At 39.8% G+C, this 16302-nt stretch overlaps 1 protein-coding gene and 1 long non-coding RNA gene across 2 annotated transcripts; one reads left to right on the forward strand and one right to left on the reverse strand.

Annotated features, from left to right (window-relative positions):
• Positions 1–197: 197 nt before the first annotated feature.
• On the reverse strand, positions 198–5923 carry LOC119482048 (5,6-dihydroxyindole-2-carboxylic acid oxidase-like). The gene is made up of 7 exons (XM_037759414.1): positions 5407–5923; positions 4205–4527; positions 2676–2880; positions 2404–2571; positions 2136–2315; positions 1881–2027; positions 198–1409 (listed from the first exon to the last, which is right to left on the reverse strand). The coding sequence occupies exons 1-7, from the start codon at positions 5762–5764 to the stop codon at positions 1225–1227; spliced, it is 1566 nt and encodes a 521-aa protein (XP_037615342.1). The 5' UTR covers positions 5765–5923; the 3' UTR covers positions 198–1224.
• LOC119482050 lies at positions 3927–10071 on the forward strand. The gene is made up of 3 exons (XR_005205357.1): positions 3927–4037; positions 7046–7047; positions 10061–10071. It is a non-coding gene; the product is annotated as an uncharacterized LOC119482050 (long non-coding RNA).
• The last annotated feature ends 6231 nt before the right edge of the window (positions 10072–16302 follow it).

A 16302-nucleotide genomic window follows, 5' to 3' on the forward strand; every position in this document is an offset into this window, starting at 1 on the left:
ATGCAGGTAAACAAACAAAATCATAAATAAAGACACTGACATACAGTATCCCCTAAACATGTGTGCTCCATAAATAAAAAATAGATTATATAAAATGTGTTGCATATGCACATGCATATGTATTTGGTGTGTTTATTAATGTTTTAGTCACATTAATGTCACCCAGTGTTAGTGTAAAGTCGAACAAACCACTGTGTGGGCATTACAATTTAATCATATAAATAATTTGGCATGCACCCAGATCCAACAACATTCTGGCAAAAGTACAAAATGTACAAACAGAGAAGCAATAATGAATATTTCACATAGATTTAGTTAAAAAAAAAAAAGAAGCTGTATATGGTGGAGTACACAGTTCACTCAGTACACTGCATCTCGCTCCATTTCTTATCAATCACCACATCTGTTTCTTTTTTCTTTTTATCTCTTTCTTCAATCATTAATTACATTTCAAGTCATTTTGATAAATTTATCTTCAGTTCATACATCACTAAAAAAACAAAACAAACCCCTCAAAGCATCTCTTACCAAGAACATGCAGAGTTTCAGAAATTGAACTATTGCACCCCCTTGTGGGCATTATGGCTCCACTACAAGGGCACTGTATGTTAGAAGAATTATTTCACTTCTATGATGATCTAAAGCCTATAAACAGGATAGAAGTTGTAGATGTGTATGTTTTAATTATTTTAACTGTGTTCATAAAGTTACAGAACATTTTGAATATCCTTTTTTAATCTACATTCTTTCCACCTGATCACCTTATAAGAGCAATGTCAAACACTAAAATACAGGAGGCCTCATTGCGGATACTGCCATGCCATTTAAAAGCCCTGACCAGAATCACAGTCCAGCACCACCTGGTGGCATCATTATTACACCAACACTTCAGTTGTCCATGTTCTCTTCATTTGAACACATTTTCAAATGTGGCCAAAATCTGAACATTTCAAAGACTGGACCATTGCAATCTTTGCAAAACTCTTTCCATTCTAAAAAACACATCTTCAATTATTGCTCCACATCTGTACTATTTGTAAAGAAACATTAACTACACCAGCTTTGTTAAAGGGACATGAATGCCGCCAAAGGTTTACTTCCTATCACGTTGTAGCATTCGAGAGTCTACACCAGTGAGAACAGATCCAGGCGTTAACGAACTGCACTGCTGTGTCACTGTAAAAGTAAAGAGAAGAGAGAGAGGCTCATGTTCCAACACCGAACCTAGACTACAGATTGGCTTTTGTTGTCGTCGTAGCGCTGGTACTGATCTCCGAGCAGAGGCTGGTGGCCCTCCATCTTGTAAGACCTGGCACGCAATGCACATGAGGCGGCGAAAATGACTGCGACGAGCACAAGGGCGGCTACTATTGCCATGGTGATGATTTCAGTCAGAGTGAAAGCTTGACCTAGAAAGGTAGAAGAGGATGATTATTACCTTCGTTGCCTGGATTTATTTTTTAAAGGTCACATTTTTTATGAAGACGAATATTAAAAAAAACATCTACAGAGCCTTTAGAAAGGTGCTGAATAAAAGTACGGCTTTTCCTGAAAACACTTATGTGATTGTGAATTAATCATTTAAAAAATGTTGGCGGGCCCAAAATGAACGTTTTGTTTATCTCTGTGGAAGATATCTGACGTTTGATTCACACTTCTAACATCATCTCTGGGTCGTCAGTTACTATGGAAAAAAAACGGATAAATGTCAGAGATCGATGGAAAGTGCCTGGCAACGACTTGTTGTGAAGTGAATGCAATGGAACGGGAGAGGGAGAATGCGACATCTAGTGGCTGAATGTTATTAGTGTTATCAATAGTACCTTTAAAGATAAGATTGAAAGCAGACCCACAAAAAATGTAAATATGAAAATGAATACCTGGCCATTCAGCTTCATAAGAGTAACCAAGATTTTCAGGGGCGGTCAAAAACATCTCAGCGTTAGTCACTGGAGGCCAGAAAGGCACCATGTTGAAGCCCCTGTTGTGACCAATGGGGGCATTTTCTTCAGGATACAGAGACGAATCTGTCAAGAAATACTTGAAGTTAGCATAAAAGCTCACCTAAAGCAGTAAAACATGCAGGTATTATAAAGTAAACAACTGGAAACAAATGTTTTGGTTTTTTTTAAAACCTGGACTGTGTCTCCTCAGCCATTCGTCAAATATAGCGTCAGTGTAGGTGTGGAGCAGGACGAAGATGGGGTCGTTGGGCGAGAGGTGAGTCTGTCCTCCTGTCCCATTCAGGAACAGATGGGCCAGGTTATGGAGGCTCCTCACCACGGGGTCATAGTTCCCCTTGGGGGCGCTGTAGCCTGCCAAAAACAACATGAAACATGTAAGAAACATTGTATGTAAATGTAGAAAACACTGTATGACAGAAATATCTTCGTAGTCTCTCACCTTCAATTGTGTTTCTGAAGCTTTCGGAGGAGGTGGAGTAGTAGGGCGGTGTGTCAAAAGCGTTCACCTGCAGACAGTCTGCTATATCCTGGGGCTCTGGGAGACGCTGGACCATCGGCCTGTTGACGTTTCCTCCTGGGTTCCTTCTGATGGGAGAACTCTCAGTGTCTGGAAGGAGACAGGAACCACATAAGATAGACTATAGCACTAAAAAGAATAAAAGAGGATCAGTGTAACATCACTAGAGAGTGGTGAATAAACAATAGTCTTACTGTTGCAGATGGTTCCCAGTGTGTCGTAATCCTCTACGCTCTCACATATGACCCTCCACTGGGAGAAGATAGAGTTGGTGCTGAGGGAGTTCATGTCGAAGCTGCTCCTGGCTCCCATCAGGTCGTCCGTGCAGATGTCACACGTGCTTCCACCGATGGCAAAGTTCCAGTAGGGAAGGGCGAAGGACGGGTCTTGCAGCATGTCCTGGTTTATTGAAATGAATAAATGATTTGTGAATGTGAAGATCAAGTCTAGACAGGCTAGGAGTTTGCTGGAGGCTTTATTTTGTTATGCTGCTGACAATGTATTCCCATCTCAGCAGGTTTTCTTTTAAGTCTCATTTGGTAATAGAGCAAATGCACAGTATAAATCGGTTATCATTTCCACACAGAGTTTTGCTTTAAAGATGACAATATATGTTTACCATGCATGAACAATTCTGAAAATTGGTTCTTTAAAAGCCTTTGTGGAAACAATTTTAGGGTCTTTAATCACTTAATATGACATATATAGTAACGAAAAAAAACAAGAATTCAGATTAGTATAAAGTCTTGATGGATTTAGAAACTTTCTGGAAAGAAAATACGTTTTTTGCTGTGTGATGCTCATCCTTGTTTTTGACAATTTTTTTGGGTCGTCTAGTGCAAAAACTCATGATTTGAGATAAATACAACACATATAAGTAAAGTTATAATAGATATGATTTAATTGGAGTATTGGGGGTATTTTTTAGTCATATTAGTTGATGTAGTGCATCCTGATCCCAACTTGAAATTGCATCAGTTATGGTTTTCTCACCAATACCCAGCCATCATGGTTATGTGGGCCCCACATGGGTTATGGTGGGGGGTTACCTGGGTACCAAGTGGGTATGGGCCCAAAATGGGCATCTTATCTGGGGCCCACTTGGATCAACTAAGTTGGTCCCATGTGGGTCCTAGTTGGGTCACTAATGGGAAATTAGTGCATGGGCTCAGAATGGGCAACACAAATGGGTCCCACTGGGGTCAACTAAGTTGGTCCCAAATGGGCTCCCCATGTGAGCTACCTGTGTGGGTCCTAGTTGGGTCACTACTTGGAAATTAGTGCATGGGGCCCAACATAGAAACTGTGGACAAACCCACTTACAACCCATATTTCAGCCCATGGAGTCCCCATGTAGTACCCACATAGAACTTAAAGCTGAGACCAAGATGGGTCTTGGGTATGTTACCAAGTTGGGGCGCATATAACACCCATTGTAATCCTGAATGTAATCCATGTGGGCAATTGACATTGGGTCATTATGGAACTTGCGGACAATCCCATATAGGGCCCATTTTTCAGCCCATTTACTACCCACATGGGCCCCACATACAAATGTTGGCTGGGTACAGTTGGGGGGAAACTAGGCTATTAGACAGTGATATATTGGTAATTTAAAAATGTGTAAAAACATCCAGATTTTGTATTTTAAAATGACCCATCACACTGTATAGTGTATGTAATCACATCCCCATTACTCTAATCCCTTTATACAGTATTTTACCTGCATGTCTCGCTCCAGCTGCAACAGGTGGAACCGGTGCCACGTGACGAACCCGGGCCCCTCGTGCGAGAAGTCCACGCCCCCGAAGCTGGCCTGGCCCGCGCCCAGGAACGTCTTGCTGACGGAGAAGTAGTGCGTCCACACGAAGTAGTTGTAGACGGTGATGTTCTCAAACTGCGCGGTGTTCCCGTCGGGCCCGAGGATCTCTACGTGGCGCCGCGTTGCAATCACCAGGTCCGGGTGCACCGTGCGCTTGGCCTGATCCAGCGCGCTCACGAACGCACGCTTCTCGTCCGCGCTGAGCTGCATCACGTTTCTTCTTACTGGTGGGGGATTATAGAAGAAGGGAAAGTGGATTAGCTCAATCAGTCATGCGTTATAATTGGGGATCAGTTTTTGTTAATGAGTGAGAAAAGAAAATGTGCGTAACGGGCAGTTTTTAATCAATTAATGTTGTAATCAAATACCCTTTTTCTAGGTTCAAGGGCTGTAACTATTTCACATTAATTTGAGTTTGTTACATAGGACACTCATTCGAATTAATTTTGGTAAAATAATATGTCTTTGCCATATAGAAATGGTTAATTAAATGGGCCAAAATGCGTTAATATTGCTCAGTGTGGTGCCCTAAAGGAGTGCCACTGAGCAACAGCACATATTCCCTAGCTATGATCTCTCCTAACTCCCTAATGAGTTAGATTCAACATACTACAACATTATTATTTGAATAATAGTATTATTATATTAATATAATTCTGTTGAATAGACTCAAAAACTTTCAAAACAAATGTGTTATCAAATGTGTAGTACCTTGTTCATGTTTTATATGACACAACATTTGTCTGTAACACAGTAAACAAAATAATGAATCAAATGCTTATTTTAATTAAAATATTTAAAAAGTCATCAGAGCTTAAGCTTGGCAAATTATTAATTTAGCACATCTTAGGGGGTATATTATAGTAACAACTAAATTATTTATCAAAAAAGAAAAGTGATTTCTTCACTTTTTGGTTGACATGAAATGTACCCCTAATTATAGAATGACTCATTGCTCAGTGTGGTGTCCTAAAGGAGTGCAGAAGTGCCACTGAGCAACAGCACAGAATCCCCTAGCTCTGATCTCTCCTAACTCCTAACATGAGTTACATTCAACATACTACAACATTATTATTTATTATATTAATATAATTCCCACTTACCAACAGAGACTCTCTGGTCGCAGCTGGGCCCGGTCCATCCGTGTCTGCAGCGGCCGCAGTTGTACCCGCTGAAGTTCCCGTTACACTGACAGGTGCGGTTGAAGTACCGCACCGGCCACCGTTCCCGGTCGTCCCGTCCGTCGTGCGGGTACTGCGGACCATGCGGCCGCGCGTCCGCCGTGATGGACACGCACTGTCCGCGGCCAGCGCTGGAGCCGCACGGGTCGTCGTTGAGTCCGGAGGGCGACGGGCAACACTGACCGCTCCTCAGTCCATCAGGTGTCACGCACTCTCTGGGGAACTGCGCGCTCACCACCACCACCAAGCCCACGAGCACCAAACAGCAGCACTGCCACATTATCCAAAAAACGGTTGCCAAACTTTTACGCACGGATGATTTGGAGTCAGTTTACACAGCAAATAGCCTATATGCACGTCAACTAAGCCTTTATCCAATGTGCATCACTTCAACACAGCAGGACTTTCTCTGTCAACTAAAGTGTGTTTAAAAAGTCCCCTTCCTTCTACTTCCCATCAAACCAGTGAACCGTCGACCTTAAATACCAGATTAGCGCATGACCGGATTTTCCCCCGCGTGATGCCACCATCACATAACTTCATATTCCTTCTGGCGGTGGAGGAGGCAGAGAAGGTGCACTGTTAACAATTGCTGTTAATTTACAGCAGGATTTCAACAGTATTAACCTGTTATTGCTAAAAACAGTGTTACTGTTAATACAAAAGAAAACCTGTTTAATTATGCTCATAGGCTGTTTTTTAACTGAACTATAATGCATTCTTAAAAAACAGCACTTTACTGCTGATCAACTGTCTAAAGTATCTTTAACAGTTTCATGCAGTATTTCTTTAATTCTGGGACCTGATCTGCACATGTGAGGCTTGTACATTGTACATGATTGTAAAATCAGTGAATTGGCTTTATTGTTCTTCACTCACATGTTGTTCTGGTTTGCATTCTGTGCTTGTAGCCAGCTACAGACACACATTTTGGGAAACATGTCAACAAGTCTATCATAGCCTTTTTCCTAACAAATGCCTTTAATTGTATTTAGTGTGACTATTCCTATGTCTGTAACCTGCTAGGTCTATTCATCTAGGCAAAAAATAATGTTGTAAAAAATACAACCTATAGTGCATTAAAACAAATCAGTAAGATAATGTAAAATACACGTGAAAAACAGCTATATAATGTATCTTTAAACAGTAAATTAACTGTAAAATACTGTGAAATTAATAGAAAAACAGTTCAAACAGTATCTTTCATTAATAGTACAAAGCTGTAAATTTCAGCGACAGTATAATAATGTTAATTTTACAGTAACATCAAGGCAACCCTGCTGCCAGTTCTTTACTGTTATTTTACTGGGAAATTCTTAACAGTGTAGTGTGAGCCCTCATGCACAATATCCTTCTTCTAGAAACTCACTGGACTCCTGCTGCAGTTGCCCAAAAATGTTCACATCATTAAATGTGAGGAATTAATTACAAAAATAGTTTCAGATTAAAACAAATTAGGATGAATGAGCAGGCCCTTTGTGAACTTTTCTAAGTGTGCATGGACTGTGAGGTTTTCAGCACGCCTTTATGAGCACTGTATGGAAATTAATTTGTTATGAAGTGGTATAGCCTTTTACAAATGAAGCCACTGGTATACATAAATAGATGCTTGTGGAATTAAAATAAATCAACTTGGTGCTGCAAGCAAGCTCAGAATTACAATATGGGTCTTATTTATATGTCTATCAGATAGAAAAGCACAAAATAATCCAAAATGGGCTATGTTTTAAAGGAATCCTCCCACTGTAGCAATGCCAGGATCTAATCTTGAGAAGCGCCAAAAGTTCACATGTTTGTTAGAGTAATTATATTTCGGGTCATTTGATCTCTCTCTCTCCGTCTCTGGTCTCAACGACCTAAAGACTGCTCGTGGTTTCATGAGCATGTGAGTCCTGGAAGCATGAAGACGCCTTCTAGGAATGCAGGACTCTCTCTGTGATTTCTATGTTTTCAAATCAAAGTGAACCAGATGCAATTTACAATGAAAAGATGTTTCATAAATCCACTTCATTATATTTAAAAAACATATAGGATCACAAGATGATTTGTAGTAGAACTATTTGTAATATTTGTAAAAAGCAGGGACATTTTTCAAAGGCATCAAGAAACATTTTCAACCTTTAAAAGGATACTCAAGATATTTAGTATTCCACTTCCATTAAGCTAGAAGACTTGTAAGAGAAAAAAAACGAATGGTCACGATTGAAGCAGGAGAGGCCAACATCTCCTGACTTTTAGTATTTAATATGGGACAAACTCAAACAATGGATTCTACACTTGCCATGATGCAACTCAATAGCATCTTACCTTATGTGTTCACATAATGGGATGGATGGTAGAGATGGGAAAGATTTGTATGTTTACAACTTAAAACCCCCTGAAAACCAAGGAACTGATTTGATTGATGTCATTTTTTAAAAATATCACCACTTTAATTTGAACAAAGTCCATAGATTATTAGGCATTGATGATTCAATAATACCAAAATATGTATCCTAAAATGAATGTTATTGACATGAAACTGTTTGCACAGCACAATAAAATGAAAATGAACTGGACTAGTACAATCCCAGTAGGTCTCCAGTTTCTGAAACACTCAAACCAGCCCGTCTGGCACCAACAACAATGCCACGTTCAACATCACTTCAATCACCTTTCTTCCCCTTTATGATGCTTCTTCTGAACTTCAGCAGATCGTCTTGACCATGTCTAGACGCCTAAATGCATTGAGTTGCTTCCACGTGATTGGTTCATTAGATATGTGCTTAATGAACAGTTGAAGAAGAGTTGTACCTAATAAAGTGGATGGTGAGTCTGCTAAGCCTAACCCTACATACAGGTTAACCCTTAACCATAACTTTATAACATACACTGTATATATACACTGTGTATTGCCGTATGAAGATGAGAGATTAGTTTACTCATGACTCCGCGATGGGGCCTTTTGTGTGAACAAGTGACGCCCAGTGTTGTGTTCTTGCAACACTGAAAAAATCCCTCCAAATCATGTATTATACTTTTTTTTAAATGATCAAAGTTCTCTATCACTAAACATCATTAGAATAAAGGAAAAATAGGTCCAATACTTACTTGGAAAATTGTCAAAATGAGTCCAAAAGAGAGAGCTGGTGGGGTCAGTGGGAGACAGCCATGTTGTTGTATTTCTTACGGTATTACTATTTTCCCGCCCAAAACATTGCTATGATATAGTCTAGAGTCTAGGGTGTTGGCATATGTAATGTTTGTCTACATTCAGTCAGGAATAGGTACTACAAGATAGTTTCAAATAGATGTTCCACGACTGTGAGCCTCAGAGGGTTCATTTTGACATTTTCAATTTGGGTTTATGCTGGCTGACGTAGGCACCCATGTTTGTTTGGTTTTCAGGCACTTTCAGACTCCAAGTAGGTCATGTCAGAGTTTCTCAGTCATAATTACTTGGGTGCTAATGTGAACACACTCTTATCCCTCATCCTACCAACCTATTTAACATACAAGGACTACCGACTGGTGTCCCTGGGGACCCAAGCATAAACTACAGTAAGAAACAACCATCATGGCAAAATGTTAACTTATTTCTTCACAAAACATTATTAGTTATGTGATTAATGTCATCTGTTGTGTAAAACGAAAATAGACACATGAGGAAAAGTGTGTCTGCCGCATCTGTGTAAGTCTCCTCCTGACTGACAGAGTGCCTCTAGCCCCCTGATAGTGTCTGATACTTTAAATTAGGACCCATGGCAAACCCATTGAAACTGCATAGGCTGCAATTGGGTACTTTTGCCTGGGGTCCCCTACTGTAGGACCCCGATACATCGGTATTTTCCAAAAAGCACTAATTAAAAGAAACAGAAACAGAAAACAATGGTATGAAGTCATTAGGAACAGATTGATTGACAAAGTCAAGAAAAATTGCAATGATAGAATAAAGCACCTGTGAGATATGACACAAACTATACCTCTGGGGTCTGCGGGGACCTCAGTCGGTATGAGGGAGATGGAAACTGGCAATTATGATAACTCCAATATGACATGAATGCAGCATTAGACCCTTCATCCATGGTAAATGTCTATATCTTTCTACATAGAGGTATCATCAGCAGGATGACATAAAGCTATACTGTGATTATTTCAGGAGAAAGCAAGTATAAAACTGTGTTACGTGTCTTACCTCTCCTCTCCTTCTAGCATGTAGCTTTTTTCCTTGCTTACCTTTTCTGCCTGTGCTCCATTCATTTGAATTCTCCCCCCGATGGCCCCTCCAGCGTGTGCACCGTTTGTTGATTTGCTTCTGCAGGTGAAGGATTCGGGGCTGAAAACAAAAAAAAACAACCTTTGATTAGTTTAAATTAGCTGATGATACCAGTGGCAAAATCTTGATTAATTTGGTCTTCTGCTACTATAACCTCAGGACATTTGTTTGAGAAAGGGAAAATGATTGGCTGCTGCTGTTGTTGACAAAACCTACAGCAGGAACCCAGAGGAGTTGGAATCTAGGGCAAGATCAGCGAGGAAGGTTCTTTAAAAAAAAAAAAAAAAAAAGTCTTAAACGCTTCCCATAATTCACTGCAAGCTTTACGCTGGGTCACGGAGAGGACACTTGATAGTGTGAACAATGGTTGTTTGGTTGCAGTAATTGTTATAACATGTTTATCAGTTATCCTCAAGGGGGGTCAACACCCACTAATTAGCAAAAAACAGTGCTTCACAAATTCACTCATCAAATGATGGTGATGGTGATGGAGAGGAGAAAAACAACAACAACAATAACGTCAATACTTTCACATCAAAGCGCAGGAATTTAAACATGTTCTCAACTCCTCACACTGACGCTTTGTCAGATCCCGCTGCGTCACTTTACGGTTGCAATAAACACATGCTTAACATTGTGAATTAAACAAAAAACACTTTAGGTTTAGGCAATAAAACCACTTAGGTTTGGTAAAAAACTACATGTTTGGGCTTAAAACTGCTGTTTGTGAAGTGAAAATGTGACTTGGCATTGTGAACACGGGACAAGAGCGAACAGCTGATTGTAATGTGAAAGTGAAACGTAACGCACGGGACACAAACAGCAGTCTCCTGGATGAAAGCCCTGTGTTGTTGGACCCATCCACCCAACCAGACTGTGTGTGTCTCTTTTGCCCTTTAAACTGGGTCATGAGTCTGTCTAGGAGTTGTTAGAAGTTTCACTAAAGAGAGATTTTCCTTCTGAAATGGTTTGATTTAAATAACTGTTCGAAGCCCAAAGAGGTAAAAGTATCATATATTTCAGCAACAAAAAAATATTAGAGAAAAGAATACAAATTTATAAAGCAGAACTTTGTTTCACCTCACAACCCCTCAGATTCATTTTGTGACCCTTTGCTCCAAAGTGTATATAAAGTAAAACTAGCTCCAGTAAAATGCGTCATACATATTGATGCATCAGTATCAACAATCGAATAATACAATACATAACAATATCAGTCAGAGGGGCCATTTTTCTGTGAATTTAGTACTTTTACTTTTGATACATTTTGCTTAAAAACACATTTGTACTTTTGCTTCAGTAGGATTTTGAATGCAGGAGTATTTTTACATTGTTGTATTGGTACTTTTAGTTAAGTAGTACTCTTTCCCCTACTGATAAAAATAATATTCACAACAACTTTTTGTCTTGGAGAGACGTGATGAACCCGATGCCGTCAGTATTAATAATTTGCAAGCAAACTTGAAAACCAAAACATTCATATTTAAATGCCACCCTCAGGCATATAAAACACACAACAATAGAGCAGTTTTCTAAGAGAAGTTTTTTTTCTCCAATGTGATCTTCCACACTGCAAGGCAAAGATTCTTAACCCAGTCACATGTGTTTCACGTTGGTTATCATTATTCCAGCCTGCATCTATCGTTTCATAATTGGGGCTTGACGCCGAGGATTACACAAAGCTAGCGCTAAGCTCATTCTCATGAAGTGCATTTGAAAAATGCAGCCACATTCCTTATGTATGTGCGGTTCCCATGTTCCCCTTCAGAAGTAGCAGGAGACCCATTAACGTGTCAAGGATGTTATGACCATTTAAACATAATTTGTCTGGAAACGCTGTCAAGTTTTCTTCAATTCCTTTAAAAAATGTCAAAACGAATACTGTAATAGTTCTAACAATCAATTATTTTGACCTTAGAGTCTCATGCTGGCCCTAAATGAATTTTCTATGATTTATCATCATCATCATAGACTTGTGGGGTATTTAATAATTCAAAGTGCTATTGACCTGAATATGCACTGCAGTGATTTTACTGTCACGTTTAAGTAGAAGGGGAGCCATCTATTTACTGACTGAGTCCGTAAGAAGTTTACCATCTCTCTGCCAAACTTCTGCACACTTCACACTTTTAGCTATAAATGTGTCAAATGAGTGTATGAATATGATGTAGAGCTAATACAAACCTGTTGTGATTACACTCACAAAAACGGAGGCGACAAAGCTGTAATCCAAACTCATTTTCTTTGCCATATGAGAATTTAGCAATTAATTTAGGCTGTAAAAGCTAATTTTGTAATTATCTTTAAATGTATGCATGTTAGATTAGTTTACTGTGAACACAATTAAAAGGTCAGGGGTCATGTCATTGCGATACTCTAATGACTGAAATGGAAATGAACACCCCAAACTGCAACAAAGATAAAACATTGTTACTTCTACTGCATTATTTCTGCCGTGGGCGCTACACGTGTACACATCCCCTCTGTTCGTCCCGTGACCACCCGTCCGCCGACCTCCCTTTCATCCCCACTCACCCCCTGCTACCGTACTTGGTGCATGTGTGTGAATAAACCTTGGGCAGGATAGAGGATCATGTGAGAAGATGTGACTCGGGCTTAATGGTAATCCTTGCCTTTGGTAAAAATGGCACAGTGGGAGTCATTAGGAGGGAGCTATACGAGCGGTTCATATGACTGTCTGCCTCCCGTCTCCCGTCTCCCCTCTCTCCTCTCCTCTAAGACAATGCCTGCAACTGCTTGGCATTCTCCTTCACTTTCTCACCACATGCCGTCTTCATGCCATTCATTTCACCTCAGCCCCTGCTTTACCCCATGTTCATTTTGCTTCTCTGTAAATGAAGGAAAAATAAAAATGTATTTCACTTCATCTGAAAGAATGTGTCCCATGTGAACACATGGTTACAGCTTGAGGCATCTATGCTATAACAACAGCAGGAGTCACCAGCTATACTAACATCTCTATGAGGCTGGTTTTTTTAACCACGACGGCGGCCGTTCCCTATAACCGTAGACATTCTAACCTGCACCAACAACTTATTTCAACCCAAACACATACTCTTTTCTGCACTCTAACCAAGTGTTTGTACCTAAACTAATATATATCAGATGATACAATTAGGGCTGTCAATCGATTAAAATATTTAATCACAATTAATCACATGATTTCCCATAGTTAATCGTGATTAATCGCAAATTAATCACACATTTTTTTATTTGTTCAAAATGTACCTTAAAGGGAGATTTGTCAAGTATTTAATATTCTTATCAACATGGGAGTGGATAAATATGCTTGCTTTATGCAAATATATGTATCAAATAAATTAACAACACAAAACAATGACCAGTATTGTCCAGAAACCATCACAGGTACTGCATTTAGCATAAGAAATATGCTGAAATCAATGTGCTGACTTGACTATGACTTGCCCCAAACTGCATGTGATTATCATAAAGTGGTCATGTCTGTAAAGGGGAGACTCGTGGGTACCCATATAACCCATTTTCATTCACATATCTGGAGGTCAGAGGTCAAGGGACCCCTTTAAAAATGCCCATGCCAATTTTTCCTCACCAAAATTTAGCGTGGGTTTGGAGCATTATTTAGCCTCCTTCTCAACAACCTAAGATAACATGGTTGATACCTATGGTTTCCTTAGGTTTTATAGTTTCATATGATGCCAATATCTTTCCTCTAGCTTTAAAACTGAGCCCGCTACAACCTAAAACTCACAAGTTGCGTTCATGCGTTAAAGGCAAAAGTGGAAGCAGAAATGGAATATTAATAACTATGTTTTCTGTAGTGTATAATCATTTGAAAATAAGAATATTTGTGTTTTCGTTACCTTATGATCCGTTTATATCTACATATGGAGCGGGTCATCTTCATGGAGCTGGCCGCCATGTTCCTAAAGTAGCCCAGAACGGACAAACCAAACACTGGTCTCTAGATAGGGCCATTCACGTTTTCACGTCTTTGCATAGTTCTCCTATACCCTTGGCACACGGGAAGAATTTCAAGTGGTTGCGATCTGCAACCTCGCTGCTAGATGCCACCAGATCCTACACACTGTACCTTTAAATTTGTTTCTAATTTTCTGTGTTTCTATTCTTTTTTTTTTGACGCGCAAGTTGAAAATGTGCTTTAAAAACAGGAGGATGGAAATGCTCCAATTGTTGAGATATTTCAACATATTGTCTATCAATTGACTGTTATTTAATGTAATTTATTTCATTTGGAGGATTTGTTGTTCAGTCTGGACTAAAGAAATGAAGAGTAACCAATGAATATTGCCAATCACAGAGCAAAAACATAGCAGGAGAATGTAGCCAAAGAAAAAAATCCATTCAATTAATTTCTAGCACAGATGATTTTATCTCCGGGACGAACACTCCTCCTCTGATCTATAATTACTATGTAGTGCATGTAGAAGATAAGGCAGGGTGAAAATGAATCTATATTAGATTTTGAGACAGGTGAGACTGCTATTTGATACCATGTTCCAAATCATCTAAATGTAATGACTTCATTAAGAAGAGCTTATGAAAACCTTATCATGCTGAAAATACACACACTGACTCTTACAGAAAGTTCACTTCCTAATTGAGCCGGGAGTGAATGGAGGTCTATCCTGCGGGACTGTCTGCTGACGGCATGAAGCAGGCTCATGACCAAAGCTCTGGGGGAGGGGGGGAGGTGCAGCGGTGGAGGAGTGTGGGGGTATTTTGCGTTTAATTTCTTAAACTGCATGCATATCATAATTTGCATATACCAGCAGCTGTGACTGCAAAATGAAACTGTGAAACAATGAAGAATATGTGTTTTGTTTTCCCTGCTTGGTATCTCAAATTAAATACCAAAACTAATTCAAAGACCAACAATGTAATATAAAAGCACTGCTGTGTTAACCCACAGTGACAACATCTCTCACATACATTCGTGGTGGTCACAACCGATATATTTGTGCTGAGAAGAAATCAATTTGGATCCTTGAATGAAAAAAAAAAACCTCCATTAAGTTTCACACCATATCTGCCGCAGGAATAAAAATAAGCCGGGGAATAAGGGAATACATTTCTATTGCGAAAAGTTTAAGCCTGTGCGCCGGGAAGGACAACAGAGACTTTTCAACAATAAAACAATTAATTCTCATAAAGCGATAAGCACATTAACAGTCACAAGCTTGAATTCCAACACAAATAAGTTGTCCTCAGGAGCAGGGAGTGTTACATGTGACAGAATGCAACTAGTTGGACTACAATTTACACAACAGGTAGTGAATAAACAATGAGTAAAACCTGAAAAATACCTTTTTTTTTTAAGAAACAAGCCCTTCACTTTGCTTTAAATGGATCTCTACACTGTAGGTGTAATACAGTCTAAAAACCAGCAGAGGACAGTGACATCTTATGTAAAGATTTGTACTAAGACAAGCATCCAAACTGTGTTTACAGCAGTTCTGGGTGGGGATCCATCCACTGTACACATTACTGTACATTTTAGATACAAAATTACAATTTCTTCAGCCAATAAATAACATTTATGTTGAAGAATTTAACTCCTAGATGAAAACTTAAGAGGTTTTCAAGACCTTTCTTGACTCGTCTATCTTAAAAATGTCCCAATCCCAAGTTCGCAGGCAATATGATGCAATTAAAACCATTACAGTTACAGTTTTAAAGCTCCAATATTCACATTGCAAGCGCCTACACCTTTACATTGGAACACTAGAAGTGTGCAAACTGTTTTTTGGTTGAAGATAAATATGTGAAAGGAAGAACAGGCAGGAGGTACAGTAAAAGTGCTTCCACTATGAGTTACTTCTGAACTTTTAGGCGCTGTAGTTCACGCGTCAGTTTTGCAGAAGCACAGAATAAGCATTTTATATGTGAGTCAGAGAGAACTTCATTTGTTCCGCCAGCGAACTTCTCAGAATGTAGTGCCAGCTCGAGGTAGACTGACACGCTGATGAATAGCAGGAGTTAGTCCCTCAAATGAAGGCCTCCGCGAATATCGGGATACTGTCTACTTAGCACATGCACCAGCATCCTAAATCTGCTGCTTTCCAATACCAAAGCACTCCAGGTGATTTACATAGCAATAATTTAAACAGCAGAGGTGCCGTGACCGGGCGCTGGCAATAAAATACGGAGATCTACCGCCCAGACTGCTGCTACCACTTGATTGCTTTTTAACAGTCATTAGTCTTGCGGGAGCCTCTTGAAAGGGCATCATTTTTCGGTCAATCCTTCGCTCTACTTCACAGGTTTTTTTTCACTGATGTATGAAAATGAGGGAGGATATTGACAGGTTCTGTAAATGGGAGAGGTGAGAGTAATTCAGCGGGAGCCGGCTGTGTCACAGATCATCGCTGACAGCAGCGGTAATTAGTGAGGAACACTAGTCTTGCTCCGGGATGTAGCAGGGAAACAGCTGGGTTGGAAGGTTGTGCCAGCCTCGGCCAATTAAAATGCTGCACAGAAGTAGATGATGACAGGGAGAGGTTAAGATGGAGCCTGCTCATCATTACTGGAGAAACACAAAC

Source organism: Sebastes umbrosus, chromosome 22 (genome assembly GCF_015220745.1).
Source record: "Sebastes umbrosus isolate fSebUmb1 chromosome 22, fSebUmb1.pri, whole genome shotgun sequence".
Classification (NCBI taxonomy): Eukaryota; Metazoa; Chordata; class Actinopteri; order Perciformes; family Sebastidae; genus Sebastes; species Sebastes umbrosus.

Coding starts and splice junctions, on each gene's coding strand:
- LOC119482048 (XM_037759414.1), bottom strand. CDS start 5,764: ATGTGGCAGTGCTGCTGTTTGGTGCTCGTGGGCTTGGTGGTGGTGGTG. Junction 4,528..5,406: donor CGACCAGAGAGTCTCTGTTG/GTAAGTGGGAAT, acceptor ATCCCCCACCAG/TAAGAAGAAACGTGATGCAG. Junction 2,316..2,403: donor CTTCAGAAACACAATTGAAG/GTGAGAGACTAC, acceptor TGTTTTTGGCAG/GCTACAGCGCCCCCAAGGGG.